The sequence below is a fragment of the Diorhabda carinulata genome, chromosome 8 (assembly GCF_026250575.1).
Source record: "Diorhabda carinulata isolate Delta chromosome 8, icDioCari1.1, whole genome shotgun sequence".
In the NCBI taxonomy this organism is placed as follows: Eukaryota; Metazoa; Arthropoda; class Insecta; order Coleoptera; family Chrysomelidae; genus Diorhabda; species Diorhabda carinulata.
Window position 1 is genome coordinate 21,768,258 of NC_079467.1, and position 13,334 is coordinate 21,781,591.

At 29.4% G+C, this 13,334-nt stretch overlaps 2 protein-coding genes and 1 long non-coding RNA gene across 26 annotated transcripts in view; 1 reads left to right on the forward strand and 2 right to left on the reverse strand.

The window, feature by feature from the left end:
• LOC130897139 (protein argonaute-2) overlaps nucleotides 1-9,663 on the reverse strand; it is a 30,656-nt gene extending 20,993 nt beyond the window's left edge. For 5 of the 24 annotated variants that reach the window (XM_057805795.1, XM_057805790.1, XM_057805791.1 and 2 more), the window contains exons 1-2: nucleotides 9,404-9,645; nucleotides 3,366-3,536 (exon numbers count right to left, since the gene is read on the reverse strand). In XM_057805795.1, coding sequence (XP_057661778.1) covers nucleotides 3,366-3,525 — 160 coding nt within the window. In that variant the 5' untranslated portion in view covers nucleotides 3,526-3,536; nucleotides 9,404-9,645. Of the gene's footprint in view, nucleotides 1-1,531; nucleotides 1,907-3,365; nucleotides 3,537-5,507; nucleotides 5,805-9,398 lie in introns of those variants that run through there. The other 19 variants (XM_057805802.1, XM_057805800.1, XM_057805799.1 and 16 more) reach the window with 8 other exon arrangements.
• On the forward strand, nucleotides 8,261-9,577 carry LOC130897152 (uncharacterized). Its single transcript, XR_009059663.1, has 2 exons — nucleotides 8,261-8,619; nucleotides 9,373-9,577. It is a non-coding gene; the product is annotated as an uncharacterized LOC130897152 (long non-coding RNA).
• Nucleotides 9,664-11,466: 1,803 nt separating the features above from the next.
• LOC130897151 (DNA-directed RNA polymerases I, II, and III subunit RPABC4) lies at nucleotides 11,467-12,323 on the reverse strand. Its single transcript, XM_057805819.1, has 3 exons — nucleotides 12,164-12,323; nucleotides 12,012-12,104; nucleotides 11,467-11,603 (listed from the first exon to the last, which is right to left on the reverse strand). The coding sequence occupies exons 1-3, from the start codon at nucleotides 12,219-12,221 to the stop codon at nucleotides 11,581-11,583; spliced, it is 174 nt and encodes a 57-aa protein (XP_057661802.1). The 5' UTR covers nucleotides 12,222-12,323; the 3' UTR covers nucleotides 11,467-11,580.
• Between the last annotated feature and the right edge of the window lie 1,011 nt (nucleotides 12,324-13,334).

Here is a 13,334-nt window from a genome sequence, read left to right on the forward strand (position 1 = left end):
TTTGTTGACCAATGCAAATAAAACAAACACAACAATATGAATACTGCATATGCAATGCTATTAATATCAGTGGATTTATAAACGGTGCTTATATCAAAAGCCCACCTTCATTCAGAAACACCTTATATTGAATCGAGGAGTAGATTATATTATACATTTAGATAGAATTTTAAAAAATGGTCCAAGTCAAATTTGTCATTACTAATTCATAGATCACGTCCCTAAAAAAATGTAAACTTCATGGAAGTTACATGGCACTTTTTGTAATGCATACCAAAATTATAAAAATCCTTCATATTATCCATTGGTTTAGAATATGCTATATTTGAATTGCATATCAAAAGAAACATTATCAAATACAAAAATGAGGTTTTAACTACTAAAATAAACTTTGACAATTTTATTTTATGACAACCTGTAACAAGCATATCAAGCCAAAATTCACGAAAAAATGAATCTTTCTTAGCAAAAATTCATTCAAATGTCCATTTTGAGACATCTGGATTTCACAATTCCTGGAATTTTAATGGGAATGTCAATGGCAATGTGAAATAGGAAATTTGTATTGAATAGGAGTTCGGTCTATTTTAGAAAAAGTGTATAATGATTTACAACATAAAAACCAGAACTTACAGCACACAATCCATTAAATTTGTTATATTTTAACAATATAATAAATTAGTAGGCATAACTCAAATTGGAAAGTAGTTTAAGAACAAAGGATAGTGAAGAATTATATCTAATAACAAAGCAAAATAAATAAATTACATAATTTCTTCATCTTGCAATAACTAGATCCAAATCAATAGTCTCAAGAACCCTATGCGCTATAAGGTCAACGACCTTACATGCACTTGGATTTTAAAGAATTAGTGATTTAACTTTGTAATAGCAACTCCTAAAAGTTTCCTGTTTGGAATGTATAAAAAATAAAATACTTAGAAATTACTGATGAATCATTTCAATAGTCTTTAGTTGAATATTTAACTATATTTTTATCAATATGATACATAAATTAAATGATTCAAGTTATAACGCAGTAACATATATTTGAACAGGTCTAGAAATTCAAAGATTATATATTTTACTCGATTATAATAATAAAAAATGATTTGTTTATGTTTGTTGAACCAAATTTCCAAAAATAAATAGAATATCAGGTCGATTTCCGTTTTGAATTAGTATTAGAAAGGTCGCAATCGCAACTACGACGGAATTTTTTACCTAACTTCCACTATATAATCGAATTAGAAAAATTCAATGACCTTATTTCAAACTCGATATTAAAGAGCCTGGTTTGATAGGTTAAGTTAAATATCTAACTCGCTTAATTCCAACGAATTTTCTCCCTAGAAGTTATTTTATTCCAGTGGAAAGTAGGTAAAATTACGGAAAATTCAAGAAAATATAGCAGAAATTTACGATAAAATGTTCAAACAAAGAATTTAGTCTATGTAGACCTCGTTTATGACAACAAACACTAACGCTTTGAATTACTATTTATATAATTAAAATATTGAATTCTACTTACGGCCTCCAGATCCGGGATACATTTTTTATTCTATATATTGTAAATAAATTAAATACACAAGCACACTAAACACACCACTATTATTTGTTTGAAGAGATTGTCTATCTAGTTACAAAAGACGACAGCCATTTGCAATCATGACGTCAACATGAGCTGCGAGTGCTCCGTGTTGGACAACGGACAACGTTGTCAAACATCGACAATAAACTATCCAAAAAGTAATAGAGTTTTCACTTAAGTTTTTTGTCTAGGTAACCATTAATGTTACAATCTTCTAATGTTTTATGATGAAAGTTTGACATTTTCAACCATTCTCCTATAACTGTTGATCAAACAACTCACAGTTCAGTTCTGATTTTGCGTTCCTTTTCATTCCTATTCAAGTGGAAAAAGCATTTTAAAAATGGGTCCAAAAAATTGGGAAGAGAATATTCTGAGAAACAATAAAGCCATCATACTAATAACAATGTGAAATAGGGATGTTCTTATAAAAAAATATTTACGAGATAAGTATTTTCAATAGTTACAAAATAAAACGGTTCGGCTCATTACAATTATTCAATCAATATTTTTAAAACTATATAAATATGTTGTTGCTATAATATTAGATAAGTAAAAATATGTATGTATGTATGTATTTTAAAATATGTATTATGAGATCAAAATCATTAATTAATTAGAATCTCGATTTAATTCAGGTTATTGCTACATATTTTACATACATACAAATTACTAAATTTGTTTTTTTTACAGATTAAATTTTGAGCTTGACAACGTTGTATTTTTAAACGACGCGATCGATTCCGTGACATGGTATGCTGGAGAAGCAACAAAATGCCAATCACAGGCGGAGGCGTCGATTTTTTTAAGGAAGTCAAACCTAAAATTGTTTACCTCAGCTTAAAAAGTTTAATAAATCTTATTAATTAGATAAGATTCTTGATTTGTTTTGTAATCAAAATAATATCGTTATGATACATAGATAATAAGGAATTTTTAAATTATACATACTATGCATTCTATATTTAAGAATGACATCATCAGTATATTTTATAATTATATTTTCATTGATAAAACAAGCTCTAACAGGCTAGAAATGTATTAAAGGATTTCTATTTTAAATCACAATACCTAACTTAGTTCATGGTTGCCCAATAAGAAAAGTAGTAACCAAAGTAAGTTTATAGCTTGACTAAATCCACTATCTTAGAATAATATTGGATTTATTTTTTGTTTATTTTTAAAAAATACTAATAAATATATTTTATAATAATACAAATTGATATTACAATAATGTTTATAACAGAGAATCCAAGAAGTAGAGGGAAGACAAAAAATGAAGAGATTCGTCAAAGTGTAAATTCATTTATGATGACGTCATGATTACGTCATGATGGTATCATCTCATCCAATTTTTTTTAAATTGAAAATGGTCATTTTTATGATTTTTATGACCAATTTGAATATGCGGATTGATTCTAATAACAAAAATATGTATCACTATTTTACAGATATTTTAGTTTCAATCTCATATAATAATAGTTTTTTAGTAATTGGGTAAATATGGTGACAAAAGAATTTCGAATGTTGTTCAAACATTATTTTTTTATGTGATATAACAAAAAAACCGAAAAAAAGTTACGATAACATTATTCTGAAAGTGCCGTGGAATGCTTCGAAGTAATCTTCTGCTTTAAAAGTGGCCATATGAACACGGATGTTGCGGAAAGTCCGGTACCGTCATCCACGAATTTTATTTTCCTCAATAGTATTTCTGTCTCGTAAAACTCAATATTTATATCGATTAAGAATGTTTAGACTAGTTTTAACTTACGGTTGGGATTTTGCTGCATACTGGGATGTTGTGGAGGTTGTGGATGAGCTGCAAGATGCGTTGCCTGTGTTCTATGACCGATAAGACTAAGAGCAGTCATATCTGGCAGTAGGACTGGCGAGAGCCCTGTCTGCATTGTCAGCTCAGTCTCCGCAGACATGGTTCATGTACCTTTAAGAAAATTTCAAAGGTTATTTAATTGGTTTCACATTCAACATTAACATGTATTCTCCAGAACCTAACCTAACCTAACCTCAATTAAGATACAACAATCTACTGAGAGAATAATAAATATTTCATTAGTTCAAGACCGCTTGATCCAGGTACTTTCGATCATTTTAAATAATTCACCGGAGAATGTCCAATAAGCATTAGTACAACTAACTCTAAAAGTGTGAATATGAATTTTTGCCAAATTGAAGCCAAAAATCAGTAACACATAAATAAAACTAAACCGTTTCACTACATTCCTAGTGGAGTATCAAAGCAAGTGGGTACATGTGCGTCGAAACTACTCGAAATATTTGAAACGAATTAGTTTTTTTATCATTTTTTACTTGATTACGAATGCTTTATTATTTTATTATTCTCTCATTCGTAAAAATAGACTGTACAAGAGGGTCGCCAAAACTCTCAACTTGAAAAGAGGATCGCAGTGTTGAAAAGGTTGAGAAACCCTGTCATAGCTCGTGGAAACGACTAAGAATAAATTTCCGCAAAAGAAGAAGCAGCATATACCCGCGTAATGATATTAATTTCTTGATGAATAAAGCAAAGATGAAAGTCTAGTATGAACACAGTAAACGAAATGTCATCTTTCTCAACATTTTTAAACACACTCAACCTGTTCATTGATAAAAATATTTTCTGTCAACATGACCCTTGGCCTTGAACTTGTTGAACATCGCTGGAAAAAGGACATTACATTGAAAAATATATTTTCTCTCGAAATTTTTGTGTTTTCTTTGTTGGGATAGGTACTTCTTGGACCATCCTCGTATTTTTACGTATTTCAATCTTTGTTGCATACTATTCTTGGGATCATGAGTGTTTTTTGGTCTTTTTTATATAACGAAAAGAAACAATTACATGGTCTACGAGGATTTCAAAATAAGTCTGACTTCAAATTATTTCTACCACAGATAGACTGAAACTTGTTATTTCCAATATGCAAAATTTAAATAAAATATGATTATTATTTTTGTTGTCCGTTAATCAGGTTAATTTCAGAATATTTAGCTTTTCAAATTCGTTTGTTTACGCCCCCTACCGGTAGGCATACAAACTTAGAAATAACTTTTAGGTTTCTTTCGATACCACAATTGTTTTCACTTTTTACGCAGCTGTACTATAAACGGTTTCTGATATATGAACGAGAGCTCTGCGATTTCCAAGTAGCTTGGTGAATTCATCATCAGCCACAGCACATTTCCCGAAAGCCGTTTGGTTCGTCGAGACAACTTTTTAGTTACTATCAAAACTAATTTCACGCTGGACAGTAGGCGGTCACACATGCAATGAGCTGATAACCACGGAAATAACACTTTCCAAAAATTAATCACAACTCTAGCTCTACAGAGAAAAAAATTTCCCCATGTCTGGGTGATTTTTGGGATAAACCGTATCCTACATGAAAATATTCCTATTTCAAAATATAAATACTCCAAATTTATGAAGTAATAATAAAAGGCCTAGTATTTTATATTTTATGGTAGTACAAGTTAGAGTAACTTCCTTACATTGGAAACGTATTAGTTGCATAGTTATATAAATAGCATGTTTATATTGATAATTTTTTAATTATAATTAACGTATGTATATATTAATCAAATTAAGGGCCTCGTAAGACGATATACAAAACCAATTATCATGTAAGGTAGATATCCTTTATAAATGTTATAATGGATATGTTGTTATCAAAAAAATGAAACCTACCGTTAAATAGATAAACCCCCCTAGACCGCAAGTATTTCCAGGAAAATGAATTATCAGTTTAAAAAATTCTTTATATCGAACTTAGTTCCAAAATTTTCATATCAGCTTAATTAATAAAAAATATTTTTACATTAGTATGTTTCATATCAACATTTAACCAAATAAAAAAATATTTTTCAAAGCGAAAATTATAAGTGTATTACTTACAATTTTATTACAACTAAAAATTCGGTCCTAGGATAACAAATCTTGGAATAATTCAAGGTTATCTACCGGGAAAATATCATGGTACTTTATAATAAACTACGTATCTACACAACTTTTAATATTTACGTTTTTCACAAACACAATAGACACTTAGGGATAACTACGGCGGAACAACACTACCATAAATAAATTGAGTTCATGTCACTTTTACATTGTTTTCAAAACACGAAATTTATATGAATGTCGCACTGATCTTGTTTGGATAACAATCGGTCTTGGATTTTTTGCAATATTGTCAACGCGCTTGCGCATTAGTATAGGAGATTAATAAACAAATTCGTTTAGCGATAAATGTAAAGGGGGAATAAAAATTTCATTGAATATACACAATATTACACATAATTACAAAACGATTTATATTTATAGATTTCTTTGCTGTAGAATGTGTAAAAGTACAGTATAAACAAGAATAAATCTAGTCGTCTTCTTCTAGGACTATAAATATGAATGCATTAATAAAATCTAGTCACATCATTCATATAATCTACAATTTTTGACAATCACAAGGTTTGTTTTCACAAATATTTGCAGTAAAGGGACTAAGCTATATAAACGCAGCTCTATTGAACTAGGGTACTATTTGCACCAAAAAATTTTAATTGTTAATTAAATAATTGAAATCATTCAGTTTTTGAAAAGCAGCTTTTCCAATAACTAAAAACTAAAATTATTTTCCAAATATAGATATTATGATACAGAAAGATGCACAAATTGACAGTTGACAGGAAACGCATAGGAATATCGCTGACAGTTCGGAGTGGTTCTGTTCAATTGTCTAGTTTAACTTCTAATAAAAAGTATTAAAATTTCAGTCATTTTGATAATCATATGAGTGAGTAAAATTGTGGGTAGCTGAATTCACATGTGACTATATCCGCGTGACTAACGAAAAGCGTTAGCGACGACCAAAATCAGAGACAACTAACGATATCAACGAAAATGTTCACTAAGGCCCCTAGGATTAAGGTTTGAGAGATAGAAGAGGCTATAGGCATATTAAAAGAGCACAGTTGTAATATACTGAAGAAGTCTGCTTGCGTAAGTTACCCGCGGTTTTACTTTTCATGGAAACTTCGTTTTATGAATGAAGATTTTGCTTAATATTCACTGATTGCTAACGGTAAAAAAACTTGCTATAGAATTATAGGTGTGTGTGTACTTTGAAATTTCAAAAAAACAGGTCCAACTGGATGTTACAACCACTGAAAGACCAGCTACCTAGCAGCAAATAATCTCTACAAAATATATCATATGAATAAATCTGTAAGACTTCTACAAATACAAATTGATTAAATTGATCAAATTTAAAAGTATTTAGAGTATTTAAAACGATAACTATCCCAAACATTTTATTTTCAATCAAGATAAGCTCTAAAGAAAATGTAAAAATGTTCGATAAAACCCTAGACTATTATTATGCATTTTGTATGATTTCAAACATATTTAATCACTGTTGCCAAGTTTACGCTCTTAAGAATTGCATATATTTTTAAAATATAGAACAATTATACACGTGTAGAATACGAATCTAGATAAATATATTACTTTTGATATGTAGTTAATTAAATTATTTTATCAATGTATTGTGTGTGATTGTTCGTGAAATTCAACCATTTAAAATACTGATGTTTCTTTTTTCTTCCAGTCTATTGTGAAAAGGAATTATTTTATTTTGGTATCTGTTTCTCTTCACTTGCTGCTATATTCATGGAGATAGTCTGTTTTATTATTTAATTTTCTTATATTGTTGGCAATGCCGCATTCGGCTATAAGACACGTGTCTATCGTCACTGATGGAGTAGACCACCTGTTTTCATTTTAAGACGATGGTCATGGTCGAACACGAAATATCCACCTATAAAAACCATTCTACAGGTAGCCTTGAAATTATTTTTGTAAAGGCTGATGACTGCAATCAGAAAAAATATTAACGTTTACAATTCCACCATAATTAAAGGTTAACGAGCGTAAATTTAAAAATACTGAGTAATATACTTCGTTTGCTTAACATTTCATGAACAATAACTTGTTTTAGCAGTGATTTTAAATCCTATACTCTCGTAAAATTAAATTAACAGGTTACCGTCTGTATTTATTTTAATTTTAAAAAAGTCTGCTATAAGTGACTTCAAATTGTATAATGTTTTTCAACTATTATTAATTTGAACAAAAAATTAGAAATATGGAAACTTTTGAAACCTAAACTACGAGGTATGTGTGAGAAGTTTTTTATCAAAAAAATGCTCGGCAACGTCGAAAATATGAAATAAATATGATTTCTCAATATAAATGGTGATACTTGATATAATTGCTCATATTACCTGTTTTGATACATTGACGTTATAAAAAAAGTACTAAGCTGTTGTATTAAGTTTATAAATTGGCCCAATTGGACGTACATCTACCGATAAATGTATTAAATCAGGCTCCTATTCAAATATACTGGCTGGTGGTTAGGACGCCATTCTGTTGATTCGAAATAAGTATACTGACTGAACTTGTAACTGGGGAGGAAGGCGTAATGATAAAAAGAGATATACATTCTAGATAAATGTTTCGAGAGTGTTGCAGGTATCAGCGGTTTTCCTATAAACTAGTGTACCCGTTCACCACTCAAACGACCCTCGATAGGAAATACTACAACCGCAGCTGTAAATTGAGAGTGATATATGGAGGTGTCTGGTTAGGCTAGGTTATGTTATCGAAATAAAAATACTGGCGATGGGATGTTCCATTAGAATACAACTAAACCAATAATAACAAGTAATTAAAGAATTTGTTAATATGCCATTAATTCAAATAATTAATAATACAAAAAGTATATTGAAAAGCTCTTATGTACATACGCACGACAAGTCGCTATTTTGCACTTTTCTGAATAGTACAGCATGGCTGCATACCAGTACGAAATAATGGCGGATTCATAATTACCACTGACCAGTATATTAATATACATTTCGAAATTAAAGCAAACTAGATTGTACTGCTCTATTTGGTAGACCCTTCGATGTAGCCAGAATCTGATTTTATTATCAAATATCTTTTATTTGACGTAAGTTACATTTCAATTTATTTTCATTGTTTATTAGTACAATTCATTTGAAGTGTTTCACTGTTTCATCATAATTAGGTTAGGTTATTACTTTCATGTTAATTCTTTAAAGTCTAAATCTTATTTTTTCGAAAAAGACAAACTTTTGGTGGATTTATACAGACCGTTTGCTACTAAATAGTTTGTATAAGCGAATTTCATTTTTGTCTTTGAGTTATCAAGAACAATATTCTATGAAATTTTTGTACACTGAAAGTAGTGTGAAAACATCTATCACTCTTTTAAGAATTTATATGTATTTATTACCTTCCAAATAAACACATTAAACGACGCATAATATCACCCTAATCAAAGTAAATCGATTCGAAGTAAATAAACACAGTAATGACATAATTTTGAAATTTATTTGCTTCAAAACGGGATCGATAGACAATTGGTAACTACGTTATTTATTATTTTCTAGTAGATGAAAGTTAAAATCTTAATTACAGATTATCAAATATTTAATATCCCGGGTTATAAATTCGTTTGTATTATAAAGAAAACTGCCAAGTTCAAACGATCCAACCTGCGTACTCCCCTATAATATTTAAATTGATGTGAACTGCATTTATTTTAAAAACTGGATATGGATTAAATAATTAATCACACTTAAAAATATGTACAAATAACAAAAATATTATTACTTATCTCCGTGAACAGCGTATAAATAAAATTTGACATTCGTACTAACAGTGTACAATCATATTTTAGTTGGTGTAACACATGAATTTACATACATTACCCTGTCTCCCGCCAATTGCATACGCAATAATCTCTCAACTTGCAGACTGCTTTCTCTTCACTCACAAACACGTGGTGCACAGAGTTCAGAAGAGAAAACATCAACGAAAAATCATTTGACACTTAGTCCAAATATGACAATGTCACAGTAATAAAGTTCAATTCTTGTTTTAAATGCGTTTTATTTACCTGGACCCGTCATCTCCCAATAGATATCTTGGTGATGCACGTATATAGTTTGAGTTGCGCGTACGCAGTGTCAAACATCAACATAAGGTAGTTTTATCGATTATAAATGTGCGACCTTGAAAATTTCGTACTAAAGACGAGCCTCCTTGTAATTCCAAACAGCGCCCTTGCGCATCAACCTTGAAAATTGGAGGTCCCGGACCTTGCGACAAAGAGTACTGGCCAGTTGCCGATGTATCGATTCTCCAGATTTACAATAGACGGGAGAGCTAGTGTTAAACTATGACCAAGCAATTAATATTATTTAAAATAATATTAATATAATGAATAGATACCCCAAAATATCATCTGGTGTAATGGATTTCAGAATTTTGTTTTTCTTATTTTATTGCTCACTTTGTTCCTTTGATCAACTATTTCTGTGTAATTTCATTTTTCTAATTCTTTTTGGTTGATACATGTGTTTGTTGTATATTATCAGGGGTGGATTAACCAGCAGGCTGTGGTCTAGGGCGGCAAGTTTTGTTCAAAAATTGAGTTGTTACCATCAGGTCTAAAGCTAGTTACCTGGAACAAATGTACCCTAATGATTTAGAAGAAGAATTAATTTAAGAAAGCATAAGCTTTCAAATCTATCTTTTATCGGAAATAATTTTAATGAAACCAAGTTCTAGTAAAAAAAATTAGAGAACATTAATTCAAACTTTGATATAACTCTTCGTATAGTTCTGTATGTCTAGTGAAAAATTGTCAGGCGAGAGAGACTTTTTTTGCTGAAAAAGAGTAAAGAATTATTCAAGATTGACTATATCGCTATACCTATTTTATACATAGAGTCAGAACTAATGAATAAAATTTCATACGATATAATTAATGATTTCGCTAAATCAAAGGTCTACAAAATATATTGTAATGTTTTATTGCCTGTCTTTCAACAATTCTTTGACCTGAAAATAGTCAGGTACCTTATACATAACCTTAGTTCTCAAATCGTAAAACTAAAATTTTATTGATAAAAAATTAATAATTGTGAACGAAGTTATTGAATTTCAGAGGTCAGTAGAGGCGGCAAAAGATGAATAGGTAGCGAATCTGTAAATCCGTCACTGACTATTATGTTAAACAATTACCGAAAATGAACAATAGAAGACAGAATATGTAGTATTCATACAAATTTATTGTCTCCTCCTTTAAGTTAATGAATACAAGAATGAACCTCTTACAATAATTAATAATTCATTTTTTCAACATTCAAAGTGGAATTTCAGAAATCGGCTTTAGTATTAACAGAAAATTTTCTTTGGCCTCTCTTCTATCAATTGAATATAATATCTTGGAAGTTTGATTTTGAGCTTTATTTGTTGTTGTTTATATTAATGAATCGAATGATAATGCATCCTTTCAGTCAATTATAAAAAGTATATACTGAAAAATAAAATTGTGTTGTAATTCCATAGGAATATGACAAAATGAAGACAAGATTCATTCTTGTGTAACAAGATAATGAACCACTCATCTGCAGTTCTTGGTTTATCACCTTGTAGCAAAAAAATGAATTATGCAGTTTTGGCAGGTGTTGTACTCTAAATTTATCTGCAGTGCATGATGTATTAGTTTGTAACGTAAGTATAAATCATCCAGTTTCTGTACTTGTTCTCCACTTTATTTTGTTTACGACCTAAACAAAACAATCACTCCATGAACCAGTAGTTGTACATGAATGAAAGCAAAACTACTAATTCTTATGATACCATTTCCTTAAATCTCATTATAATTCAGTGTAATGCCAATTCAATGTGTACATATTTTTCTTAGATTTCACTTTTCAGATTCTTTCATAATATAAATAAACTCTTAATATTTAAAAAAATAAACTAGTTGTAAATTTTTTATTATAAAGGAATGGCAATCAAACAATCCAATTTATATTTGTTAAAAAATACCAAATAAGTCAACTAATAACTATATACATGTGTGTTACGGGGATGTTCATCTTGCATCAAAGACCACCACTGTAAGTATCATATTAAGGAAAATGTGTTAAAATAATTTTAAACTTTATTGTAAATATTTCATCATATGGTTCCATTGGAGTAATACAAGTGTAAATAATACAGTTTGCATTAAAAACTATATTTCTAGATCAGACTGAAAACCATTTAACTTATTAGGGACCCTAACCATAAATTTTAGTTGTTAAATAATTTTTGTTGAGCAGGTAGCTGCGATTTTTCAACAAAGATTCAACACCAATTTTTAATATCAAGCAATTTTTATATCAAAGAGCACAAAAACTGTAATATAAACTGCAATATGGAATAAATTTTAATTTCATAAGTGAATTAACAATTTGGTGGGACCAATGTATAAACTAGAGTTAGTAATATTAAATTTAACACATGTTTCATACAAAAGGATACATCTTTTGGTTCGTTTCTTGTACATTATTCTGTAACCACATTCTCTGCACCTAATTGGATCTCTAGGTCTAATTTCGTTTTCATTGTGGCACTCTAAAATAACGATTTTATTATTGGCCGAAAATTGTTGAAAAAATTAATTTTTAACAAACCTCCACAAATGTAAACCATTGGAGTTTTTTGTGGTTCCTTACTAGTACCTTCAGACATTATAATAGATTAAACTATCTTTTTGTAAGATTGTTAGATACCCAAACAATGAACAAAATGCTGTGTCTATGGTTTTGTACATACACTTTTACAAATCAAATTCTTATTCTGTCTATTCAGAACAATAGGCTCTCGATGGTTTGTCATTCAGCCAACTACCAGTTATTAAAATTAATATTCTTGTTATAACAGGTGAAATTTGATTGTAGTTTTCAATAAACAGTTTTAAACTGAATTAAATTTTATTAGTAATACTAAAATCAAATTTGCGTAACTTATTATTGAATTTTGTTTTAGCGATGAATGGAAGTATATAATTGGCTCTTATACGTTTTCATTATGTCCTACCATCGACTAATTAAAGGTTATGGACTAGCCCAAACGATATAAATCGATGCTAGTTTTTATTTCGTTTGTCTATGTTTAATTACGATACTTCATCTTTGAGTTCCTAAAGGATCTTTAAGTACTCTTGTCTGAAAATTTTCAAATAAGAATCTTAACATCAGTAATAATTCTTTTTCTCCCAATAGAAATGAAACTTTTCTAATCATTGCAATCCAAAATGATTATGTATCTTTATTTTAAATAACCAAAAAGCTCCGACCCTAGAATAAACGGCTATTGGCTATAAGAAGGGACAATTTTAAACCAAGTGACTATACAGTGATTTGTGAAGAACAATTCATCAAGAAAGACTTTGAATTTAATCTACTAGGGAATAGGGTTTTAAAAGCAGGAAAAGTTCTTTCTGTTTTTGATTACAGTATTAGATTTAGTCATCTTATATACACTATTATCATTGAGTATAAACTCATTATCGTTAAAGTAAATAAGTTTTTATTATTGTTGTAAACCACCCTGTATAATGGTAATATTAAATATAAGAATATCTTGTTACCTCGTCTCTTCAATCTATTTCAAATGTCTTCTACTAATAGATTATTTTATTTATATATCACTCATTAATTAAACTAATTAAAAGTAATTAAAATATCACTTGCGAAGAATATTAAGTATTAATTAATATTCAATCTAAAATTTTTGAAAAAGTGTCATTTTAAATCAAATATATTATTTCTGATAGTCCTATTCATATTTTACATAATAGCA

Coding starts and splice junctions, on each gene's coding strand:
- LOC130897151 (XM_057805819.1), bottom strand. CDS start 12,221: ATGTCTGAAGGTACTAGTAAGGAACCACAAAAAACTCCAATGGTTTAC. Junction 12,105..12,163: donor AATGGTTTACATTTGTGGAG/GTTTGTTAAAAA, acceptor TCGTTATTTTAG/AGTGCCACAATGAAAACGAA. Junction 11,604..12,011: donor CAAGAAACGAACCAAAAGAT/GTATCCTTTTGT, acceptor TGATACTTACAG/TGGTGGTCTTTGATGCAAGA.